A 25,516-nucleotide genomic window follows, 5' to 3' on the forward strand; every position below is an offset into this window, starting at 1 on the left:
ATTAAACAAAAAACTTTAAAAATTAGAAAAAAAAAAGCTGCATACTATGAGAACAAGTGACTCCTGAGGACGCCAACTAGTTCCGACCCAGAGCAGCGACCACAAAGCACTTTTGAAGACTCAATGAAAATACTTTTTCTCGACCTGATTTGTTCTAATTAGAGGTGAAAAAAGTGAACACAGGGCAGCACTTTTCATGAGGTGGGTAACTGAAACTGTAGGCACAAAAATGCCCGTATTGAACAAAGGTGTACATGAAAGCTCAAGAAGGCGTGACACCAAGAATGTGAGCCTCCAGATCTCTTACCTGTAGCCCAATATTCAGGTATAGGAAGCCAATAGAGCCCCTCTCACCCAGCTCATCCTGCTTCTCAGTACCACCCATTTCCACAATACACAAGGACTCGGGCTGGGCTGGGAGAGCCTGCATACTCAGAGGTTGCAAACAGTCCTAAGAGGGAAAGAGAAAAGAATAAAACATGGGAAATGACCAATTTTGGAAAAAATCTACCCAGAGAAATCCACTTCTAGGAGTAAAGAACAACTTTCTTGTGCACAGGAAAAACCTGACAGGAGTTGAGTTCTAAATGGGTAGTGGGTTACCAGTTAAACTGAACCTCAGAATAAGCTCTGGAGAGGATCATGCTTTCCTCTTTTTGTAAAAGTGGATAATGGTGAAAGTAAATAAGCAAAGGAGCACCTCTAAAAAGTCATCCATGGCCCCAGAGCCAGTACAAGTCCTTTTCTACAAACAGGCTTAGGGTTTTTTTTTGTTTTTAACTATAAAAGGGAGCCAAGGCTTAAGCCAAAGACGCATTTACTAGTCTCAGATCAGCATCTTCAAAATGCTGAAGACTGCCGAGGCGTGCTGCTACGGCAGTCAGGATAAGCAGCAGACGGAGACTTCAGGGTCCAGTACTGTTGCTCTCAGAGACAGACATGAGGAGTGAGCCAGGTGCTCAGTTCCAACTGGAAGATCCTTGAAGTTGAGGTAACACTCACTGAGGGGTCCAGAGAGATGATTCTGACAGTGTTGTCCACCAGCCCCACAGCCAGGAAGCGAGATCTCTGCTCTCCAGGGGGCACATTGGCCAAACTCATGCAAACCACATCTGCTGACATCTCCTTCCGCTCCGTGTACTCATTCAGCTGTCCTGACTACAGGAGTAAAGACGAAGAGAGGTCACAAACCATTCCAACTCGCCCCCAAACCCTGGGCCTGGGGAAAGCAGGGGGGCTGTTAAGTTCCTTTTTGCTTCCTCTCACTCCTCTTACTATAATCAATGACCAAGTATTTCTCTACTTGAGGTCCCAAGACTGAACTCTACAGGCTAAGAGCAAGTAAAACTACTGACGAGAATCAACAGACCTCTGACGAGTACAATGCACCACAAATTTTCTAAGCCAATCTACCTCTCAGAAAATGGAAATATAATACTGTTTATCTGTTCATGAGAACACTCTGAGTAAAAGAGAATTCAAATATGGAAGTGAAAGACAAAGAAATCTCAATCATAGGTACAGTTAAACTATAGAAGTTGGCCACATCCAGAGACTTTCTGAGAGCATGACAATCACGTATACCCAACATCCTTCCACATAAAAAAGCAAAAAAAAAAAATCTGAAATGGATTCAGATTGCAGAAATTAAACCTATGGCAAATATTTGGTGAAAATAGAGCATGAAAGGCAGGAGAAGCAAGTGTTTTCATTGCTAAGATGGGATTTTATAACTCCGATTCGAATTAAGACATGAACTTACCCACGCCCAAGCCCCCCAAAAAGGGCCAGATTGGCTTATAGACACTTTCCTTCCTCAATTCTCTTTCTTGTGAATATAACCTAGACACCTGGACTCCCATCTTTACCTCTGGACCCTACACTAAGTCCCACAGTGAATGATAAAGTAACATACGGGATCCATCTCAAAATAGACCAGTTCTCCTCCTGTCAGGGCGATCACCACTTGTCGCTGGTTCACTGCACATTTCACAATTGTTTTCTTTCCGGGGGTCTTCCACTCATTGACTCGCTTGTCCGCTCGTATGTGCCGAATGCCATCAGGATACACCTAGAGCCAGTTAAAAGGAGGAAACCTGACCTTAGCAATTTGACTCATCACTCAGCATGACCTGCATATCTATCAGATCTGTCACTCCTGTCAGATCTGGAGCCACTGCATGAGGCTCCAATTGGGTCAAAGACAAAAAAGTTAACCAGCCTCAGGCAAGAGTTAATGTTTTGCAATATCTACTTCAAAGAAGTTCAAAGCTAACTAATGTGAACATAGTAGCCTATACCACAAGGAGGGCAAAAAAAGGGACAAAGTAAGGTAAGTGGGTAAGCAGCTCTCTGAGAATCCTCACCTGCACCAAGGCATCATCTCCTAACAAGGAGCAGGACAATGTTGGGGTGGTGCCCAGGAACCCAGAGTCAGTCACTTCTTCCACAGTCTCTCCAATGGACAAGACAAGTGTGGCATTCACGAAAGATACAATGATGTAGGCATCAAACTCATCTGAAAAAGGAAAGAGAAGAAAGGAATTGGTTAGCTAAAAACTCATTAGTTACAAAGCCAAATGAGACACACTAAGTTTTCTCTTCAGAAACCTTCCAAGGCACTTGTTCTATGTGTCATCATCACACACACAGTCATGTGGCAAACAGAACAGGGTAATCCAAAAGATAATTGAGGGGTCATAACAGCCTACAGATATACTTTGCTTCTTTAAATGCCTAAATACATTGAGTAGATACACCCACTTCCAATACTTCTGAAAAGTATATTTTCTTCAGACACTTGCTGGAAAAATGCGAGGACAAAGCAAGGGAATCAGAGACACGAGAAAATTTTGAATGCTACAATATTTATATATACTGAAGCTAGAGCTTGTTTATTTGTGGCAGATGCCAATCACAACCCACTCTTAAAAGACACTCCTTATAAAACCAAGAAATATCCCCAGCTTCTCCCCAAAAATGCTTTTCTGGGAACATACGGCCTAACGAATAAAACAGAGATTACTTAAGCTTCCATAAGACTAAGTGATTCTATGGGTGGAAACTGAGAATCCTAAGATGTCCCAATAGGAATGATGTGAGAACACGAGATAATCAGGAAGTGGAGAGGGGGAGACTGTTTATATTGTCAGCCCTTGACCTCTTTAGTTTTTCACTATTTAAAAATACAACTATTCAGTGATCATGAGCAACTCTGTTAGGATTTGCTTTTCATTTAATGAAATGTAGCTGGATAAACAAACACTAATGAGTTTCTCAAGGAGGTCCCATAAGTTTCTCATGCAGATCCCATGGTTAAAGGCCATCCATTTCCCATAGTCCACCCTACAACATAAAACAGCTTCTGTGTGTATCTCCTACATCCAGCACAATGTTTGGCATAAGGCTTAATAAATACCAAATAAAGGCATGTTTACTTTTTAAAGCAAAGTTGAGATTTTCCAACTTTTCATTTGAATTTTCTGTATCAATTCCCCTCTTTCTGTTCCCCTCACATGGAAATCAGGTAAATAAAAGACAGAAGGACAAGTAGACAAAGTACTAAATTGGAGTGGCTACCTCACTCTTAGCAGAAGCAGCTATAGGATTGTTTGCCTGAGCTCTCGTTAGAGCTCAATGTCATAGGGCTGATCCATCCCACTCACATCAAAGACACAGTTTGGATTCTGATTGCTCCTAAAGGGGTTCAAGCTGAACTAAGATTATTCACTTATTTCAGCAGAATCAGTATTCTTTACAGAAAAAGGGACCAAGTGAAGATTTATCATTGGTGTAACCTATAGTAGTGTTCTGACCTATTAGCAGGACATAAAATTACAATCAGCATTTTTAAATAGAAATACATAGAAATAAATATAATTTATGAAATTGGCTTCACACATAGGAAGGGCAAGTACTGTTTTGCAAAACTGCTTCAGTTAATACGTGGGTACTGACTGGGTGGCTGAAACTCAAGGATCAAAGATCTTTAACAAGGAGTGTAATATAATGGCTATACCAGGAATACAGAGTAACGGTTCAATTTCCCAATCATATGGAGTAACACTGGACAAGCAGATGGTTTTAGATTATTTTGTTATAACTGTCAACATGTTATCAAATGCTTTGGGGACACCTTATAAAAATGGCTAAGACAGCACTGTTCACCATCACAAAATATGAATAAGGATATGCACTGTTCACCATCACATACTATGAACAAGGATATGACTGTCTCTGAAATAGACGTCTTAATAGCTTACAACAAAACCAAAATCAGTCTCCACACAACACCAAACTTGGAAGTTTTACTCCAGCTCTTAGTTTTTGAACTGGAAATTTCTGGTGTGTAAAAATAACAGGAATTGCTTAATTTTAACATTATATGAATATTGTGTCCTTTCCCACGTTCTCATTACTGAAACCTAAAAACTTAAAATCTGTGCCAGAGTAAATTAAAGCCAAACAACAAAGGACTCACTAACTGGCCAGGATTTCAGTCTCTTTTGTTCAATCAAGGGAAAAGGGAGACTTCCAGAAAAGAGATCATACAACTTCTAACTACATGCAAAGAATGCGGGGAGGGTGGAAGGAGGGCTGCCTGGGTCCTTATCTTCCCTTTGACCCAATGCACCAGACTGTTCAGATATAAAAATAAAGAGATGCTCAGTGGACTCAAATAGGGGCTTACATTTGCTGGGCAACCCAACAAGTAGTAGAGCAATGACTGATATCTCAAAGCTGCTTTACCTCACAGATTTCCTCAAAATATCCATTTCCCTGTGTATACTAAGCACACTGTAAATTCTACCCTTTTCATTCTAGGCCAGGAGAACCTGTAGCAGATCAGCTGCTCAAGTCTTAGGGAGGTTACACGTTAAAAGCTGGAGTTGACAACAAAATGAAGCTTCACTCAAGGTAAATGACTATGAACTATAAATAACCACATTGCCTTTTTCCAGGGGTTTCAAGTTTCATATAAAAGAACATTAGTTCATACTTTAGTGAAGAATCTATTAGGGTATGAGAATGCATCTTTGTCTCAGTTAAATAGAACTTCTATCTGTCTGGGCGCTGCTGAAGCAGCCCAAAGGAGAGGGAATGCTTTAGTCCTCTCTCCCCTGCCTTACTATCTGAAGCTCAACAAACAGCTCACTCCGAAGGGTAAAGTAAGCAACCATCCAGATGATTTAAGCTTCCAATATCTCATTTTCACTTAATATTCAGACTACTTGGTACTTATCTTGCCTCAGCACAGTTCTGATTATACTAAAAAAAAAGGGAGCCAGGAGGGCTTTCTCCAGGACCTGATCTCTCAGTCAGTACACCTGGAAGGTATAAACCTCCAAGGAAGAGTATGAAGCTAGTAAGGTTTTTTAGCTACAGGTTCTTTCAGCTTAGTGAAAGACAAATGAATCCTATCTTCCACGTTCTGTGGTAGAAAGTAATTGAAGCTGATTCCTGCCTCAGACCATTTAATATACAGACAGATGGGTGTGTACGTGTATAATGCACATGGACGGCTAACTGCAAAGTTACCCTCTGAGAGACGCCACGAGTGTGGCCTCAATATTTTGTGCAGGTCCCTCTCCCTGGGTAAACTCTAAGACCCCATGGTAGACCCTAGCAGTAGGTACACACCTGTGGTAATCAGCACCTTCACCAGCCACCTGTGGAAGAGAAAAAAAGGCTTGGTATTGGTAGTGTGCATCACCAAGTACCAGCCAAGGTTAGTAATTGCCTGGAAGACTGCAGCATGTGTGGACATGTGAGATGTTCACTCAACAGTATCTTGGGGCATCTGGAAAGAGAATGAACAGAGGGAACCTGACCTGTTTTTGTGGGTGATCACCCAAATTATAGTTTCTAAAGAGTAAAATTTACTGGGTGTAGTCTCTTCCTAGATTTTGGTATTTAGAAAAGAAAAATTTTCGGCTACATTTAAGTTCCATCATGCAACATACAGCTTATCACTAATATCAAACGTTGTCCAAATAGTTTTTCCTGATTCTCAAACAATTGCCCATTCCCTCTCCTCTAACTCCTCCTGGCAACATGCCTCTGCCTTTCATCACATCAGAACACACAATACTTTTGTATACTTGTCTTCTTTTTTAGATGGCCAGTGCTCTGAGAGTAGGAATTCTATACTCTTGAGTGCAAGGTGGGCACTCGAAAGATTGCAGGATAGGAGTTTAAAACTTATCCTAAAAAACCATCCAGACCCACAGACTCTCCCTGCAGGATTAGTCAAATGAGCATTGGGCTGGAATTCAGGAGACAAGGCTTTCAGTCTCTACTACCTTGACGCACTATCTTGGAACAATAAACCCTGTGATTTTCTGCCTTCATAAAAATGAGGGGTGACTTTTTTGTAAATCTAAATCTATTTTAAAATAAAGTTTAAGAAGTAAAAAAAAACAAAGAGGGAGCACACTAGATTTGATCTCAAAGGATCTTTCTAATTCGAACAGTCTAGGCAACGTTTTCAAAAGCCATAACATCAACTAGCCTCCAAGCTAAAGGTGAACATCAATACTGAAAAGTTTCTTTCTGCTTACGCAAATGAGGAAATTTTTCAAAACCAACCATGTAATAATTATCTTCTCAGCTAAAATGAACCTACTAATTTCCTAATCACTTTTTCTTTCTACTCAACTCAGATCTGATTCTAATGCCTACATGCAAACAAAATGCAGCAAAATGTGTATTCCACTAATAAAAAGAGGTTTCCCTCCTACACATCTCCCAGCTCCCTTAAATTTGTTCTTTACAACAAGAACATCTAAACATCTGGAAGTTTTCCCATTGTTTTCCTGAAAACGCTTTGTATGCTGGCCAAGCTGATCCTACTGAGCAGTCCCACATTCCTGAGGGAACAAGGGGAAAATGAGGTCTAGGAATACAGAAGTGACCTACAGCCCCAAAGAATGAAAGGGAAAATGAGAATTGAGTTTTATTTCTAAGAAAGTGAAATTCAACTGTCACAAGACCTTCCTGCTGTTAGACTACTATGCATTTTCACATAATTTTGAAAATTTTAGGATGAGGTAACCATTTTCACCCAGGAGCTGACTCCCCTCTCTTTCATCCATCCCTTCTTCTCCACTCACTCTAAAATTCTGATGACATTCAATTAATCTCCGCTTTCCTTAAGCATAACTACGCCAATTAAGCAGGACTAATTAACAAGCTTTACCAAATCTCTTAATACTTAGAATAACATCTTCAACTTCACTGTCATTTCATTTCAGCACAGTAAGAGAATATGGTTGAAGACAAATGAAGAAGCAAAAACTTTCCCTCACACCATACCTCTTACACAGATGGAACCAGTCTTAAAGACAAATACAGTCAAAGAATATCACACATGACAGCTCTATGATACTGAAGTGTATATGTATTGAATATTAACAGCCACCCTATGCACCCCTTACCCATGTGTACAAAAAGTAGTAGCAGGTGAAGGCATCCTGATTGGGAGAGCCTAAAAGACATGGTGTCAGGCCAGAAAATGATATGCTATCTAGTATATGATGCTAGATGAAGTGATATAGAAAGACTGTGAATGCAGACTCTTAAGTCTTCTATTGTCAATGGCACCCAGACCCTCATTTTGACTGTTGGCAAAGGGCTGTTTACCTTCTATGTGCCGACGAACTGTCCAGACAGCATTGGGGTTACCAGGTAGCTCAGAAACAGCCATTTCTGATACCTGACAGGAGAGGAGACAAACCACAGATCCAGTGAGCAGGGAACTCGGCTCCTTGCCTACAATTATACTCAATATGGCAGTGCTCACTGTATGCTGGATTAAAAGAATGGAACCATCTAGTCAAAAAAGAACGTAAGAACAAAAAAGCTGGAGGTATTGGCAATCCCCATAAACAGACTTTAGCAGCAAGTGACGGAACGTCAAAAAGGATGGTTGTTGCAACCAAAACCATTCGCTTCCTTTGGGTATGGCATACCTGCATCCTCCTTAAAAAGAGAGTATGTAGGAATGTAACAGTCCATCTAAGTTAGCGTCCCATTTCTTTCCCTAGCTCCCATGAGACCAAATCCCATCTCTCTTCATGGACTAATTCAAATGCCACATCCTTTAGGAAAAATCTCCCCTTATCCTTTAGGCTGGCAGTCATCTCTCCCTCCTATAAGCTCTTAGAGAAATCACAATCACCAACTTTAGGGCACTTATCTAAAAAGTGATTTAAGGAATTGTTTTGTTTTTCCTACTAGATTTCTATGCTCCTTAGGGTCAGAATCAAGAATCCTCTGAAATGTCCCATAGGTTCTCAAACATGAGAGTAAATGAAATATCTAAGATGAATTCAAAATGATCTAGAGGGGAAAACTGGATATGGGTTATACATGAACTCTCTGTACTATCTTTGCAGTTTTTCTGTAAATCTAAAACCATTCTAAACTAAAAATTTTATTAAGTATTTTTAAATGACCTAGAGACAATGGACAGCTTAATATATACTGTACTGTGTAACTAGTTTTTGTAGGAAGAACTCAATATATTCATGAAAGTTATCACCCTTTTTTTAGTTTACTGATATAATAATTGCAGGAATACCTGATCATGGTATAGGAGAATCCTGAAAAACTTCATCATCAATAAAATGTAAATTTCAGGTATGCTATACTCTGTACTGAATGTACCATCTGACAGTGACCTTGCTCAACTGACACCATAATCTAGCTCGAACACAAGGGTCAACAAATAGACATACACACACAAAGCAATGTTCAACAATTTAAAAATATTTTACATACAATAAAGATTTTTGTAGAATTGGAAAAAAGTGGGAGGAGGGAAGGAACTCAAAAACAATGATTCTTAATCGGGTCCTTTACTCTTACATTGTACATAAATTTTCTGTTAATGCATAATCCATTTTTGGTGGAGAGTGCTTCTTAGCTTTCATCAGATGCTCGATGGGATCCAATGAGCAGTAAGAATCTAATCAAGACCTATTGGACTAAATTGGGTTGAAGTTATTGAAAATTTGGTGACCTGATGAATACTTTGGGAGCCAAAATTTTTTTTAATTTTCTGAAATAGCAATATTAATAGCTAACATTTATTGAACAGTTACTATATGGCAGACCTGGAGCTAACTGCTTCATATGCATGATCTCACTTAATTCACACAATTCTTTAAGGCAAGTTCATTTATCAAGCCCATTTTACAGAAGAGGAAACAAAAGCTTAGTAATAATAAGTGGTAGAGCCAGAATTAAAAACCAAGGTCAGGGGCCGGCCCAGTGGCACAGCAGATAAGTTTGCACGTTCTGCTTCTGTGGCCCGGGGTTCGCCGATTCGGATCCCAAACGTGGACATGGCACCACTCGGCAAGCCATGCTGTGGTAGGTATCCCACATATAAAGTAGAAGAAGATGGGCATGGATGTTAGCTCAGGGCCAGTCTTCCTCAGCAAAAAGAGGAGGATTGGCAGTAGTTAGCTCAGGACTAATCTTCCTCAAACAAAACAAAACAAAACAAATCACCCAAGGTCACCTTGGCTGTGTTCCAATAAAAATTTACAAAAACAGGCAGTGGGCCTCTGGGAGCCTGTAGTTTGCCAACTCCAACCTCTGAAAGCAAATTGTTGCAAGAAGCTTTATTTTACTCTTAACAAAATCAAGAACAGGGCACTTGCTAAAAGGTATCACAAGAACCATGATGAAAAGAGGATGTGGGATTTGAGACAATAATTCTGAGTGTGTATATCACCTAAAAGGTCTAAAAATAAAAGATTCACTAAATAAATTCTGATTCCACTATGGTGGAATGTTACATAAACAATAAAAACGATGCAATTTAAGAGCACACAGTAATAAGGAAAAAATTTAGGAAGACAAAAATATACACACAGTACTGACACACCTAAAACTGAAAGTATTGGGGCCAGCCCCATGGCCAAGTGGTTAAGTTCACACGCTCCACTTTGGCGGCCCAGGGTTTCGCCGGTTTGGATCCTGGGTGCAGACATGGCACCGCTTATCAAGCCATGCTGAGGCAGCATCCTACATGCCACAACTAGAAGGACCCACAACTAAAAATATACAACTATGTACTGGGGGGCTTTGGGGAGAAAAAGGAAAAAATAAAATCTTAAATTAATTAATTAATTAAATAAAAGAATCAAAACACTGAATAAAGACCAAGAGTAGAAGGTAACGGAGTAAAATGTTCCATAGATTTCCTAACCTCCGTGTTGACTAGTGAGCCTGGAACTAGTAGAGGTCATTTTTTCCCTTTTATCCCCATTTGCCAATTTTTAAAAATGTGCCTATTGTGCAAACACGTTACGGAATTGGAAATTTAAACTCTAAACTTTATGGAAATAGAGAAGGAAGTAAAGACTGTCCTTTCACAGAAACCTTAAATGTATCTTGGATCTCATCAGAGTAAAGCCAGAGGCTGCTTTGTCAATGATTTCCACCAAACTCTTTGACGATCTAGAAATTCCAATCTTACCTCAAGTCCATGCCTTAAGACTCTCAGAGATGATCGGGGTCCCCTACCACAGGCCACATACAGCTGTGGAGTATCTTCATTGGCCAGATCAGCTATCTGTACAGAGAAAAAGTTAAGGGAAAAAATGTCTACTTCTGCTAAATTTTGACAACCAACCCTGATGATTCTCAGGGAACAAATTACTTTTTAGTTTATTTAAGCGTATATATTGACTACTGGCCCTGGGGGCGTAAGAGGAAAATGCTCCAGTGTTCCAAAAACCAAACCAGTTTGAAGCACCAAATTTTACCAAGAAAGGCTTATTAAGTTAACAAAGGATTTTTTACAGTTACTGAAACAAAGTGTTATATAATCTCAAACTAAATTTAGCATTTCCTTCCAACTAAAATTACAGATAAACTGTAATATTATCAGTATCTGTGACTATGTCACCAATGAACATCACATTTATTCATGTACCATTAAAGTTTATAGATACCTCTAATTATCATTTCCCTCATCACTACTTCAAAATTACACTTATTGGTCTGCTGTTGGGCTGCACATGATCAGAGGGCCCTATCGATAGACGCTCCTATGGTGTAGCTGACGAACTGCTGGGTAACTGCACCTGGTTATTCAGCCACCAAATGGGGACGCCATGTATCCTCATACTGGTATCCCAGACATCTAGCTGCTTTCCAATACAATTATTTGTTGACTAATACATGAAAAGAGGTCAGTATTTATACTGTAATTCTGTCCAACTGGTCAGTTCAAACAAAAATTCCTGACCGTCTGAAAGGGAGCGTAGCCTACTGTAACATGGGTGAGCATGTGGGTTCTAAGTCTATACAACCTTTACACAAACCTCTTAAAAAATTAACTCACCTATTTTAAATGCGCCATCTTTAAAGTCTTAATAAAGAGGCATATATATTACTTTCTCACAATTTAAAAAATATTTTGCTATTTTGGCTATCACATGTTTATCACTATATGCATTCACAAATATTATTCAGTGACTGGTCCAGTGTTCACAGGTTCAGATCCCAGGTGCAGACCTACGCACCTCTTATCAAACCATACTGCGGCAGCATCCCACATACAAAATAGAGTAAGACTGGCGTGGATGTTAGCTCAGCAACAATCTTCCTCAAGCAAAAAGACGGAGATTGGCAACAGATGTTAGCTCAGGGCCAATCTTCCTCACCAAAAAAAACCCAAAAAACATATATATTATTCAGAGTGGGGATTCAGATCCCTCACCAGACTAGTAGAGATAGATGGCAAAAAAAATGCTTATAGCCCTGCTACAGATACATGAACTTCCTGTTAATTTTATTCTTGATCTACAAACTATTTACACAATTATTTTCTCAAATTCCAGTGAAAGGGGGGAAATCACTAATAAATTATAAATTGCTTATACTTATTTTCTACGGCCCTCAGGACTAACCCTTTCTCAAAAAGAAAAAATAAAAGCAATTAATTTCAGAATGGTTAATTTTACCAGGAAGAGTGCCTGAATGCTGATTTGTTTCCCCAGCACACAGTGAGCAAACCTCTTTCCCACTAAAGTGTGATCAATTAGACAGGGCAGGGTGGAACCTAATGGTCACTCAAACCCCAGCAATCCAGGACACAATGACATGGTAAAATTCCTGCTGTAATTGAGCTCTAGTAGTGAGGAACACAATCCCCATCATGGACCACCCCAGGTTCCTCCCTGAGGATGTAATTAAAAAGGTTGTTACTGACTGATCCCAGTGTCTCTGGAGTATTTTAACAAGGAAATGAGATATACATATTCATAGACTGTTAAGTAATAAAAGGTCAACTCCAGAATACTGTGAAGTACATGAACCCATTTACATTAAAAAGAAAAATACAGCACCACGGTGGAGTGAGTTGTTCCCTTTGTCTCTCCCCTCTAAGTTACAACCAGGGGGACAGCCATTACTAACAAAGGACTCCTTGCACAGCACACGGGAATGCTTGAGAGATCCATGCATCTATACATCTGAAGACAGCAGTGACTCAGACACCAGTCTTTCCAGCAGCAAGGGCTGCATCCAAAACACAGGTATCAGTGGCAGGGGTAGTAGTACCCTGACCTGAGGTTTCAGAAAGCACACTGGCACAGAGCAGCAACCAGGACTGCAGGAGCAGCAACAGCACTTGAGGCTTAGCCTCTCCCCTTCCCACAGCAGTTGCAGGTGACAATTGAGACCCAAGGCTTCAGGAGCCACAGGAGAATCCATGATCTAGCCCCCAGTGGTGGCACCCCTGACACTAGCTATACCAGCAGCATGGGCTGCATACAATACCTCAGGCCTCTAGCAAGAAAGAGTGACACCTGTGAACCCCATGCCCCTGGCACAGTACTGCCAGCATCCCCAGATAACCTGGGAGCAGCAGTGCAGGTGGTGCACAGGGCAGCAGCATCCGAGCCCATGGAGAGCCCACAGAGAGCTGATGGGGGAACACGAGCACCAGGCCAACTCCAGAAGCAGCAGAAGTGCTCGTACCCAGGCAACCCTGGTGGCAACAACTGAGACTGCAGTGACATTGTACATAGCGAGGCACAGCAACCTTGGAGGTACAAGCAGTACAAGGACGGCACTGACAATGCCTCTGACAGAGGCAGTGAAGGGTGGAAAGTGCAGGCTCTCATATACAACCAGAAGCAGCTCAGAACCAAAGTAACCAATGCTGTACCCAAATAAGAAAGGTGTTTACTACCACAAGTTCACCAGGAGAGAATCAACTAATGAAGCACTATGAAGAACTATTAAATTATCAAAAGTCAATGGTAGAACAGAAAGAAAATGACAACTCTTCAGAAACCAAACTTGAAGTCACAGATGATAGCAATCTGACAGAAAATTCAAAACAGTTGTCATGAAGAAACTCAGTGAGTTACAAGAAAATTCAGACAGTTCAATGAGCTCAGAAATAAAATTAATGAACAGAAAGAGTAGTTCACCAAAGAGATTGAAACTCTAAAAAAAAAAAACCAAACAAACAGAAATTCTGGAGATAAAGGACACTTTAATGAAATGAAAAATAAAGTAGAAAGCATTGGAAGTAGAGCAGACTATATGGAAAAGAGAATTAGCAAGCTCAAAGATAGAAATCCAGAAATGATTCAGAAGGGAGAGGTGAGAAAACTAAGATTTTTTAAAAATTAAGGAATTCTACAAGAAATATCCAACTCAATTAGGAAAAGCATCATAAGGATAATGGGTATCCCAGTAGGAGCAGAGGACAAAGGAGGAGAGAACTTATTCAAAGAAATAATAGCTGAGAATTTCCCAAACCTGGGGGAGGAACTGGATATACAGTACATGAAGCTAACAGAACGCCTAATTATCTCAACACAAAAAGACTTTCTCCAAAGAATACTATATTAAAATTGTCGAAAATCAATGACAAGCAATATTAAGGGTGGCTAGAGAGAAGAAAATAATTTAGAAAAGAATCCCCATCAGGCTATCAGTGGATTTCTCAGCAGAAACTCTATTGACTAGGAGAGAGTGGGATGATATATACAAACTATTGAAAACCAAATACTATCAGCCAAGAATACTCTATCCAGTGATAAATGGGAAGCAACAGGATATACTGGAGTACATGAGAAAGCCATTTGGTGTAAAACTAATTCAGCCTGACCTTGTTTTTCCAAAAGGGCCTAACATGATTGTTGAGCATGCACTGTATATCTGCTTTAAGCATTTGCTATGCTCCAAAGACAGGAACAAGCAGCCTTAAAGTAAAGATGCAACTTCCCCCACGCTGGCATTTCCTTAAGGATAAGCATCCTCCCTAGGCTACGAATTGATTGCTGCGCTCACCCTGTGATCACCCAGCTCGAGACAGCAGACCTACTACCTACTGTGTGAACAGCCGTGCTGTGCTGGCTAGGCAATCTCATGACTGTTGTAAAAAGGACATTCCTATCATATGTGATGTATGCTCTTTGTGCCAAGAGGGTACATAACCACTCTGTACACCCCACTTCTTTGGTGCCTTTCCTTCCTCGGAGAAGGCAAGCCCTGGGCTAACCTAGTCCTCAGCTCTGGCTCATAATAAACTCACACCAATTTCGATTTATAGATTCATTATGGATTATTTTCGTTGACACCAGCAAAGTTAACCAGATATGAAAGAGAAATAAAGGCTTTCCCAGACAAACAAAAGCTGAGGAAGTTCATCACCACTAGACTGGCCTTACAAGAACTGTTGAAAGGAGCCCTCACATCTGAAACAAAAAAGCAAAGGTTTACAAAGCTTCGAGCAACATGCTGGACAGAATCAGAAAATTGCAGCTCTCTATCAGAATAGGTTATTCTGATATGATACAATTAAGTGATAAACAATTTAAAAAGCTAAAGGGAAAGAAAGCATCAAAAATAACTATAACCACTTCAATTTGGTAATAAACTCACAACATAAAAAAAGGATAATTTGTGACAACAAAAACGCAGAAGGGGAAGAGAAAAGGACAGAACATGCATAGGCTAATGGAGATAACATGCTATCAGCAGAAAAAGGACTATCTCATTTATGAGATCTTTTAGACAATTCTCATGGTAACTACAAAACAAAAAATCAGAGCAGAATCACAAATCATAAAGAAAGAGGACACTGAGAAAAACATCACAGAAAACCACCAAACTGAAATGGCAGACAAATATCTCATGATTTCACTCATATGTAAAAGATAAAAAAACAAACACACAGATACAGAGAACAGATTGGTGGTTACCAGAGAGGAAAGGGTTAGGGAGAGGACAAGAAGGGTAAAGGGGTACATTTGTATGGTGACAGATGGAAACTAGACTTTTGGTGGTGAAAATAATGCAGTCTATACAGAAGCCGAAATATAATGATGTACACCTGAAATTTACATAATGTTATAAACCAATGTGACCTAGATAAAATAAAATAGTAAAAAAGAAAAGAAAAATACAACATACACACACACGCTTATGGATGCAGAGAAAATGCCTGGAAGCAAGCACAAGAAACTGTTATTAGCAGCGGCCTCAGTGGAATGGAAGGTTGAAAAGATCAAGGCCAGGGCTTTTACTTTTCACCTTTCATATGGTTTAACTTTCTCCACTGAACATGAGTTTTACATTAAAAAAGAAAAAAAAAAAGTCCAAGGATTCACATAATTTTTAGTACCCCAACGTCTACCTTTGGCTGCTTCACCTTTACAATGTGGCAATTCCATAGATATACTGACAAACTGGACTCTCAGACTAGTCCTTAACTGAACTGGAGTTAAAACTTTAAACTCGTTCAGATTCAAAAACAGTTGGCTGGCGCTGCTCATTGTGGAGGTGACTAGAAAGATTCACACCTGGCAAAACAAAATGGGAGAGAGGCTGTCCAACTCATCAACCAGCACAAGGTTTTTGAGTGGTCTTGGCTGAAAGAAGAACGTGTCTCCCTCTTCCAGAGGCATGGCAGATGAAAACTCAGGTTCTTCATCATCATCTCCAAGATGTGCAATCTGATATAAGTAACTGGGGAGAAGCAAACAAGACTTTAGTTAAAACATTTTCTGCCTGAAGATAACATCTGCCATCAATATAATGTTCATAAAGCAATTCACAATTATCCAATCAAAATTATAACACACATGATTGAGTTAGCATCTATACTTTGAAATCTCTGCTTATCCGAGTGGCGTTTTCTCTTTTTTTTTTTGGAAAGATTGGCAGCTGAGCTGACATCTGTTACCAATCTTTTTTTTTTCCCTTCTTCTCCCCAAAGCCGCCCAGTACGTAGTTGTATGTTCTAGTTGTAGGTCCTTCTGGCTCTGCTATGTGGGATGCTGCCTCAGCATGGCTTGATGAGCGGTGCTAGTTTCATGCCCAGGATCCGAACCAGTGAAACCCTGGGCCACTGAAGCTGAGTGTGCACACTTAACCACTCAGCCATGGGGCTGGCCCCTTCTCTTTCTTTTTCTTAAGAAAGGAACATGGATGAAGAAATTAAGAATACTGAATTTAAACTGGTACACTGGAAGGATCCTAGCATCAGAGTAGTTAAAAGCACTGGGCTTCCCTTAGAGTGCCGGGGTTTGAATCCCAGCTCCGCTCCTTAACTAGCCACATATTATTACTTAATCCCTCTGTGCCTCACTTGCCTCATTTATAAAACTGAATTCTACAGGAATGTGCTATTCAATGAGTACTTAGTGCACAGCACTTAGTAAGCACGGTGTTTGTCAAATAAAATGAAATACAGATGAATGAAGTCCAAAGAAAACCCATAACCATTTCCTATTTTAACCAATGACCAGGCCAAATCTAACAAAAAGCAAGAACTGGTGGTGATCTTGCAAAAGTATGCAGATATTATAGTATTCTTCCCCAAAACCAAACATAAATGTACCCAGAGACAATAAGCAAGTCATCTTGCCCTTCTCCTGTCAGTCTTCTGGCTAATAATCCTTAGTGAACTGATTCAAAGGCAAACCACAAAAGGAAGAGGGAAAGCAATTTGAGAGTAGATAATCTGTAACAATATACCATCATAAACTGAGCATGCACTGAGCTTTTGGGAAGCAGTTCAATTAACATAAAACACCAAACTACCAGTCATGTTTATTCTTTAAGTAATATACTGGACCTTCAATACAGAGCACTTTAAACAATATCAAGTGCAGCTTTTTAGAAGCAGAATAAAATGACTAAATCAGGGTCTAAAATACATAAGTTACTCAATAAACGTTAGACAAATAAACCTCAGCATTTAACACTTGGTAAACACATCAGATTCTATGCTAAATTATGAAAAAAACAAATAGGGTTAGGGGCCGGCCCAGTGGCACAGAGGTTAAATTCGCACACTCTTCTTTGGCGGCCTGGGGTTCACCAGTTCAGATCCCAGGTGCGGACCTACGCACTGCTTATCAAGCCATACTGTGGCAGGCGTCCCACATATAAAGTAGAGGGAGATGGGCACAGATGTTAGCTCAGGGCCAGTCTTCCTCAGCAAAAAAAAAGAGGAGGATTGGCAGTGCATGATAGCTAAGGGCTAATCTTCCTTAAAAAAATATATTAAAAAATGTAAAAACAAAAACAAATAGGGTTATTATCCTTGAATGATTTTAAAAAGCAGTGAGAAGATAGGATACACATACAAAAAGTTAACTAATACGAACCCCTTATTTAGGCAAGATGTCTATATACAGATGATAAAGACTAGCTGTCAAAGACACCTTCAGTGTCTAGTAACTGCCAGTAACCAAAAAGATGCTGGGCTCACTATCACCATCACAGGAAAGGTTGCTTTGGCTGAATCTTAGTAAAACAATTTCTGTGACTATAGAGTTCTGCTTCAGAGGAGGGATGCTGGAACCAGGTGGTCTGGGTTTGAGTTAGATTTAGTTGTGTGATTGAATTTCTTAAATTCTCTGTGACCCAGTTCCCTAAACTGTACATGAGATAATGGCTCTGTCTCATAGGGAATGTTACACGTTAATATTTGTAAAGCGCTTAGAACAGTGCTTGGAACATAGTAAATGCTAAATTAAGTGTCTGATTGATAAATAAATAGGTTTCTTTAGGATTAAATGAGTTAACACCCATAGCACATGTTTCTGATGCCTCAAAATCACCATTCTTAAGTCTTCCAAATTTCAGCTGCAGCAGCAATGGGTAATTTCTCACAAGTTCAAACTCTCTAACAAGCATCCCACCTGTATACTGTAGTCTTTCCACTACTCTCTGCCCCAAAAACTTCTATCTTGTGGGAAGCTGCCAGAGCGAGAAGATGTGCAGGAGAGATTATGCTCCTAGGGGTAACATGCAACTCAGGAGAGAGGAGTTGGTGGTGTAAGCTTCAGGTGGCAATTCTGAGAGCCATTCTGCATGCTTCTGCCAGGTCTTGACGGAAGCAAGTTCCCACTGTCCACAGCAGGAACCTCAATAACAAGCCATTATATTGGCTTTTCCTCTTTCCCTATCTCTCCCCACTGGTCCTTCACTCCTGCTTCCTGCAATTACCTCCCAATAATCTACCTCCACCCAAGTCCTTGTCACAGGCTCTGTTTTGCAGGGGAACTCAAACTAAGACAATGTAAGAAAAACATTTAGAACAGTGCCTGATACATAGAGACAAGTACTCAATAAATGTTCATTATTAATCTTCGGAACAAAAGGAATCAACATAATATTCCTAAGTCCTTTTAGAAGACTTAATAGACAACCAGGATGCAAAATCTTAACAAACACACAATCTGTACAGGTTAATGAGCAAGAAGATAAAGCCTTCTATGTCTGCGGCTATCGCTTCCACCCACAGCCTTGTTAAGATAGGTTATATCTAAGTTTTTAATGTCTGCCAATACGCTGGTGAAAACATGACACCTTATTTTGATTGGCATTCCTTCAATTATAAATAAGCTTGAAAGCTTTCTATGTATTACACCTTTAGACCACTGGTATTTCTTTTACTGTCAAAGGCATACTCGAACCCTGTGCCCATTTTCCTACTGACTGAACTGCTTGTCTTTTTCATAATGATTTTCAAGAGCTTATTAACTTGCCCTTTGTCATGTACTGAGAGGAAAAAGGTCATACACAGCTGGTGGGAATGTAAACTGATGTCATCTTTTTGGAGGACAATTTGGGATTCCCTATCAAAATTTTGTCCCACATTTAGGAATTTAAACCATTGCTTTACTCAGCTAACATGCAAAGATGTACCTACAATGTTCCCCATGGTACTGTTTCTAATAGCAAAAGAACAAACAACTTAAAATAGCCACCAAAAGGGAGCATGGCCATAAAATAGTATCAGCCATTAAAAATGTTTCCCATACACCAAATGCAATATATGGGTCATGCTGGGATCCTGATCTGAACAAATCAACTTAAAAACTATCGAGACAATAGAAAATTTGAATACTAACTGGCTATTAGATTATATTAAGGAATTACTATTATTCTGGGGAGGTGGGGTATAAATAAAACAAGACTGGCCATGGGTTGACCTTTGTTGACGCTAGGTGGTGGGCACACGTAGGTTCATTAATTATACTATTCTGTCTTCTCATGTACCTGTCAGAACATTTTCATGATAAAAAATAAAAGTTTTAAGTGAAAAATAAAGACTTATTGATATGGAAAAAAATTATGATATAATGCTTATGTGCAAAAGTAGATCAATAATTTTTTAGAGAATGATGTAGTTCTCTAAAATAAAATTACATATAAATACTAGAAAGTAAAAATACTGGAAGTAGATGCAACAAAATGTTAAAGCGACTATTCTGGGATACTCGGATAATGGGTGATTTTTATTATTTATTTGCTCTTTTATTCATTTTCCATAACTTTCTACATTACCAGAGGAAAATAACAGGAAAGATAGTAATCAACGTTTACTAAACACTTACAACACAAAGTACTTACTGGTGCTTGGCATCTGTATTATTAAATACGCACAAAATCCAAAAACGTATACACTATTATTATCCCCACTTGATAAATAAGAAAACTGAGGCAGAAAATATAGAGCCAGAAAACATAAAGCCAAGATTATAATTCAGACACTGTGTCTCCAGAGTTTTCACTATGCTCTACTGTCTCCCCAAAAATGTCCCTAACCATTACTAAAGGATACTATAGAAAACTAGGCAGAGATGTGACTAAGCAATGAACAGAAGATATACTGCTAGGCAAGCAAAGGAAAAAAGTCCAATCTCTTTAATAAAATGTTTGCCCAATAAATTAGCAAAGCATAAAAGATATATGGAGAGAGTTTCCTTGACTTATGATGGAGTTACATCTCAATAAACCCATCATTGAAAATATCATTAAATCAAAAATCCATTTAATAAAGCTAACTGAGGGCCAGCCCAGTGGCGCAGTAGTTAAGTTCACACGATCCACTTTGGCAGCCAGTTCGGATCCCAGGTATGGACATGGCACCGCTTGTCAAGCCAAGCAGTGGTAGAGGAAGATGGGCACAGATGCTAGCTCAGGATCAGTCTTCCTCAGGAAAAAGAGGAGGATTGGTGGCAGATGTTAGCTCAAGGCTACTCTTCCTCAAAAAGAAAAACCAAAAAACCTAATTGAACATCATAGCTTATCTTAGCTTTCCTTGAACATGCTCAGAACACTTACATAAGCCTACAGTGGGGTAAAATCATCTAACACAAAGCCTATTTTATATTAAGTGCTGACTATCTCACATAATGTACTAAATACCGTACTCAAAGAATGAGTGTATGAGTACAGAATGGTTATAAGTGTATCGGATGTTCACCATCACGACTGCGTGGCTGACTGGAACTGTGGCTTGCTCCCACTGCACAGCATCACAAGAGTATCATACTGCATTATTGCTAGTCTAGGAAAAGATTAAAACTCGAAGTACACTTTCTAAACAATGTGTATGGCTTTCCCACCATTGTAAAGTCAAAAAATCATTAAGGTGAACCATCATAAGTCAGGGACCATGAGCACACAGTCTTGACAACATGTGGGAAAACAGACAATACAGACTGTTGCTAACGTATAAATCAGCACAAACCTTCAGTAATTCAGCAATGTGTCAAAAACTTTGACAAGGTGTATATTCTTTAATCCAGCAACCATATCCTTAAGAAAGTCTATCCAACAACATATAAAAGTTTATTTAAGTAAATTAACTTGTGCCCACATAATGCCATATTGTATGGGCATTAAACGTAATGCTACAAGGGGCCGGCTCCAGGGCTGAGTGGTTAAGTTCAGGCACTCCACTTTGGCAGCCTGGGATTCACTGGTTTGGATCCTGGGCGCAGACCTACACACTGCTCACTCATCAAGCCATGCTGTGGCAGCATCGCACATAGAAGAACTAGAATGACTTACAACTAGGATACACAACTACACACTGGGGCTCTGAGGAAGAAAAAAAAAGAGTAATGCTACGCTGAACAAATGACGCTGGGACAAGTGGATTTCCAAATGTGAAAGAATGAACTTGAACCTACCTCACACAACATAAAAAATTAGCTCAAGGAGAGAGTGAAGTCAACGTCATGGTGGAATGAGCTCTTCCCTTAGACTTTCCCCTCTAAGATACAATGAAAAGGACATTCATAAACTAACAGAGGACAGTCACACAACACAAAACATGTGTGAGAGACTCACACAGCCATATGTCTGGAGATGGAGATGCTGGACCACCCAGGAGGAAGTAGAAGGAGGTAAGTGGAGCTCCTCTCCATCCCCAGCTGCAACCCAGGGCGTGAGACCATGCGTGGCTATGAGAAAACAGGGGGAAGGGGCAGCTCTCCACAGGAACACCTTCTCTCTTCAAGTTCCCTCACAGCCTCTGGGAAAGTTCCAAACAGAGGAGGCTAAGCTCTTGTGGGAGTGTCTTCATCAAGCCAGCACTCCTGGAGAGCAGACAGTGAGAACACCCCCAGATCACGCACAGGAAAGAAACTCACCAGGTACTCCAGCTCAGCTGGCTGGCAAGAGTGACCGTGCATATATTAGAAGAGCAGCAGCTGTAAGTGAGCAAGCCTGCAATCACAGACAGGCCCTATCAGCATAGACTCTGAAGGACAGGGACAGACACCAGGGATCACAGCAGGCTCAGGATATACATCCCTTGAGTATCCCCCCAAGTAGCGGCAAGTGGAATCTGCGACCAGATACTATCAATACTATCAGTATTCCAAGGCACAAATCCATGCCATCAAACAGTATGAAGAAATATATTAACACTCCAGATCAGAAGAAAAATGACAAACACGCAGAAATCAATCTTGAAGGCGCAGAAATTTACAATCTAAATGACAGAGAATTCAAAATAGCTATCATAAAAAAACCCAATGCATTACAGGAAAATTCACATAGTTCAATGAAATCAGGAATAAAATTCATGAACAGAGGGAATTCTTCACATAAGAGACTGAAACTATAAAGAAAAACCAATCAGAGATGCTAGAGATGAAAAACACAATAGATGAGATAAAGAAAAATCTGGACTCCTTGAATAACAGAGCCAATATTATGTAAGACAGAATTAGCAATCTGGAGCGCACAAATATAGAAATGCTTCTGATGGAGGAGGAGAGAGAACTAAGACTAAAAAGAAATGAAGAAATTATCAGAGAAATATCCAACTCAATTAGGAAATGTAAGATAAGGATTATGGGCATTCCACAGGGAGACCAGAGGAGGAATGGAGCAGAAAGCTTGTTCAAAGAAACAGTAGCTGAGAACTTCCCAACCCTCGGGAAGCAGTTAGAAATACCAGTAAAGAAGCTAACTGAACTCCTAATTATATCAATGTGAAAAAGACCTTCTCCAAGGCATATAGTAGTAAAAATGGCAAAAGTCAATGACAAAGAAAAAGTATTAAGGACAGCAAGGCAGAAGAAAATAACTCGTCAAGCCATGCTGTGAAAGCATCCCAAATAAAATAGAGGAAGATTGGCACAGATGTTTGCTCAGGGCCAATCTTCCTCACAAAAAAAAAAATAAATTAAAAATAGAAATACCATACAACCCAGCTATCCCACTACTCGCTATTTATCCAAAGAACTTGAAATCAACAATTGAAAGAGACTTATGCACTCCTATGTTCACTGCAGCATTATTCACAACAGCCAAGAAGTGGAAGCAACCCAAGTGCCCATCGACTGATGATTGAATAAAGATATGGGGTGTGTGTGTGTGTGTGCATATATACACACACACACACAATGGAATATGATTCAGTCATAAAATAAGACAAAATTACCCCATTCATAACAACATGGATGGACCCTGAGGGTATTATGTTAAGCAAAATAAGCCAGACAGAGAAAGACAAATACCGTATGATCTCACTCATATGTAGAAGATAAATTAACACATGGACAAAGAGAACAGATTAGTGGTTACCAGAAGGGAAGGGGGTGGGGGGGAGTGGACATTAAGGATAAAAGGGCACATTTACATGGTGACTCACAAATAATACTGTACAACTGAAACCTCACAATGTTATAAACTATTAGGACCTCAATAAGATTTTTTAAAAAATTAACTCTAAATGGATCAACAACCTGTGGCTGGCCCCGTGACCGAGTGGTTAAGTTCGCTTGCTTTGCTTCAGTGGCCCACGGTTTCGCCAGTTCGAATCCTGGGCACAGACATGGCATGGCTCATCAGGCCACACTGAGGCAGTGTCCCACATGGCACAACTAGAAGGACCCACAACTAAAAATACACAACTATGTACTGGGGGGCTTTGGGGAGAAAAAGGAAAAATAAAATCTTTAAAAAACAAAAAAATGGACCAACAACCTAAAGGTACAAACTAAAACCATAAAACTCCCAGAAGAAAACATACAGGTTAACCTTCATGACCTTGGATTTGGCAACAGATTCTCTAAGAATATGATATAAAAGCACAAGTAACAAAAGAAAAAATGGATAAAGAACTTCATCAAAATTAAAAACTTTTGTGCATCAAAGGGCATTATCAACAAAATGAAAAGACAACCTACAGAATGGAAAAGAATATTTGCAAACTATGTACATGTTAAGGGATTAATATCCAGAATATACAAAAAACTCTAACAATTCAAAAACAAAAAGACAAACCACCCAACTAAAAAATGGGCAAAAAACTCTGTATTTCTCCAAAGATATACAAATGGGTTAAAAGCACATGAAATGGTGCTCAACATCACTAATCATAAGGGAAATGCAAATCAAAACCACAAAGAGATACTACTTCACACCTACTGGCTATAATCAGAAAAGCAGGAAATAATTGTCGGTGAAGATATGGAGATATTGAAACCCTCATACACTACTGGTAGAAGTGTAAAATAGTGCAGCTGATAGAGAAAACTTAGTGGTTCCTCAAAAAGTTAAACAGACTTAGCATATGACTCAGCAATTCCACTCTCAGGTACATATCCAAAAGAATTAAAAACTCAAACAGATTATTTGAACACCAATATCCAATGCAGCACTATTCATGAGAGCCAAACGGTGGAAACAACCCATGTTCCATCAACAGTTAAATAAACAAAATGGAATATATGCATACAATGGATTATTATTCGGGGATAAAAAGGAATGAAGTGCTGATACACGCTACACATGAACCCTGAAAACATTATGCTAAGTGAAACAAGCCAGACAGAAAAGGGCAAATATTATTAAGTGAAATAAGACAGATAGAGAAGGACAATCTCTATGACTCCACTCATATGAGGAATTTAAACATGTGGACAAAAAGAACAGATTAGTGGCTACCAGGGGAAAGGTGGGGTGGGGGGTGGGCAAAAAGGGGAAGGGGTGAACCTACAACACGACTGACAGACAATAATGTACAACTGAGGTTTCACAAGATTGTAACCTATCGTTAACTCAATTAAAAAAAAAGAAATAAAAAAAAAAGAAAAGGGCTAATATTGTATGATTCCACTTAGGTTACCAGGGGTTGGGGGAGAGGCAAATAGGAAGTTATTGCATTAACGGTTACAAAGTTTCTGTTTGGGGTGACAAAAAAATTCGGAATAATAGTAGTAATGGTTGCACAAGACCGTAAATGTAATTAATGCCAATGAATTGAACATTTAAAAATAGTTAAAGTGGCAAATTTTGTTATATATATTTTACCATGAAAAAGTGGAGGAAAAAAAGATGCAACCAAAAAAGTGAATGATGTTACAGATCTGTATTTATTAGTATAGAAAGATATTTATGACATATTACTGTTAAAAAAAGCAAATTACAGAACAGTAAATATGCACAGTTGTATTTTTGTAAAACATTTAAATATACACACACAGGAAGCCTACACAAAAATGTTATCTTTGGGTGGAAGGACTGCAAGTGACACTTTTGCTTGCATGCACTTTCTAACTTTTCTACAATGAAAATCCCTTGTTAAGAAAAAACTAAAAAATTAGAAATGGATGAAGATAGACAACAGGCTATATGTGAAAAGCGCAACGGAAGACATCTAAGCCAGGAAAAGGAGTAATAAAGGAGCAGTTGGAATAAAGTCTATGAAGGGGCCCGG

General features: G+C 39.5%; 1 protein-coding gene across 1 annotated transcript in view; it reads right to left on the bottom strand.

The window, feature by feature from the left end:
- The window catches only part of SF3B3 (splicing factor 3b subunit 3), a 52,320-nt gene that overhangs the window by 13,227 nt on the left and 13,577 nt on the right, over nucleotides 1–25,516 (bottom strand). Inside the window, exons 9-15 of the mRNA XM_001500830.7 lie at nucleotides 15,840–16,005; nucleotides 10,490–10,585; nucleotides 7,642–7,714; nucleotides 2,367–2,518; nucleotides 1,916–2,071; nucleotides 1,003–1,158; nucleotides 308–451 (exon numbers count right to left, since the gene is read on the bottom strand). Coding sequence (XP_001500880.1) covers nucleotides 308–451; nucleotides 1,003–1,158; nucleotides 1,916–2,071; nucleotides 2,367–2,518; nucleotides 7,642–7,714; nucleotides 10,490–10,585; nucleotides 15,840–16,005 — 943 coding nt within the window. The remainder of the gene's footprint in view (nucleotides 1–307; nucleotides 452–1,002; nucleotides 1,159–1,915; nucleotides 2,072–2,366; nucleotides 2,519–7,641; nucleotides 7,715–10,489; nucleotides 10,586–15,839; nucleotides 16,006–25,516) is intronic.

Source organism: Equus caballus, chromosome 3 (genome assembly GCF_041296265.1).
Source record: "Equus caballus isolate H_3958 breed thoroughbred chromosome 3, TB-T2T, whole genome shotgun sequence".
NCBI classification, from domain to species: domain Eukaryota; kingdom Metazoa; phylum Chordata; class Mammalia; order Perissodactyla; family Equidae; genus Equus; species Equus caballus.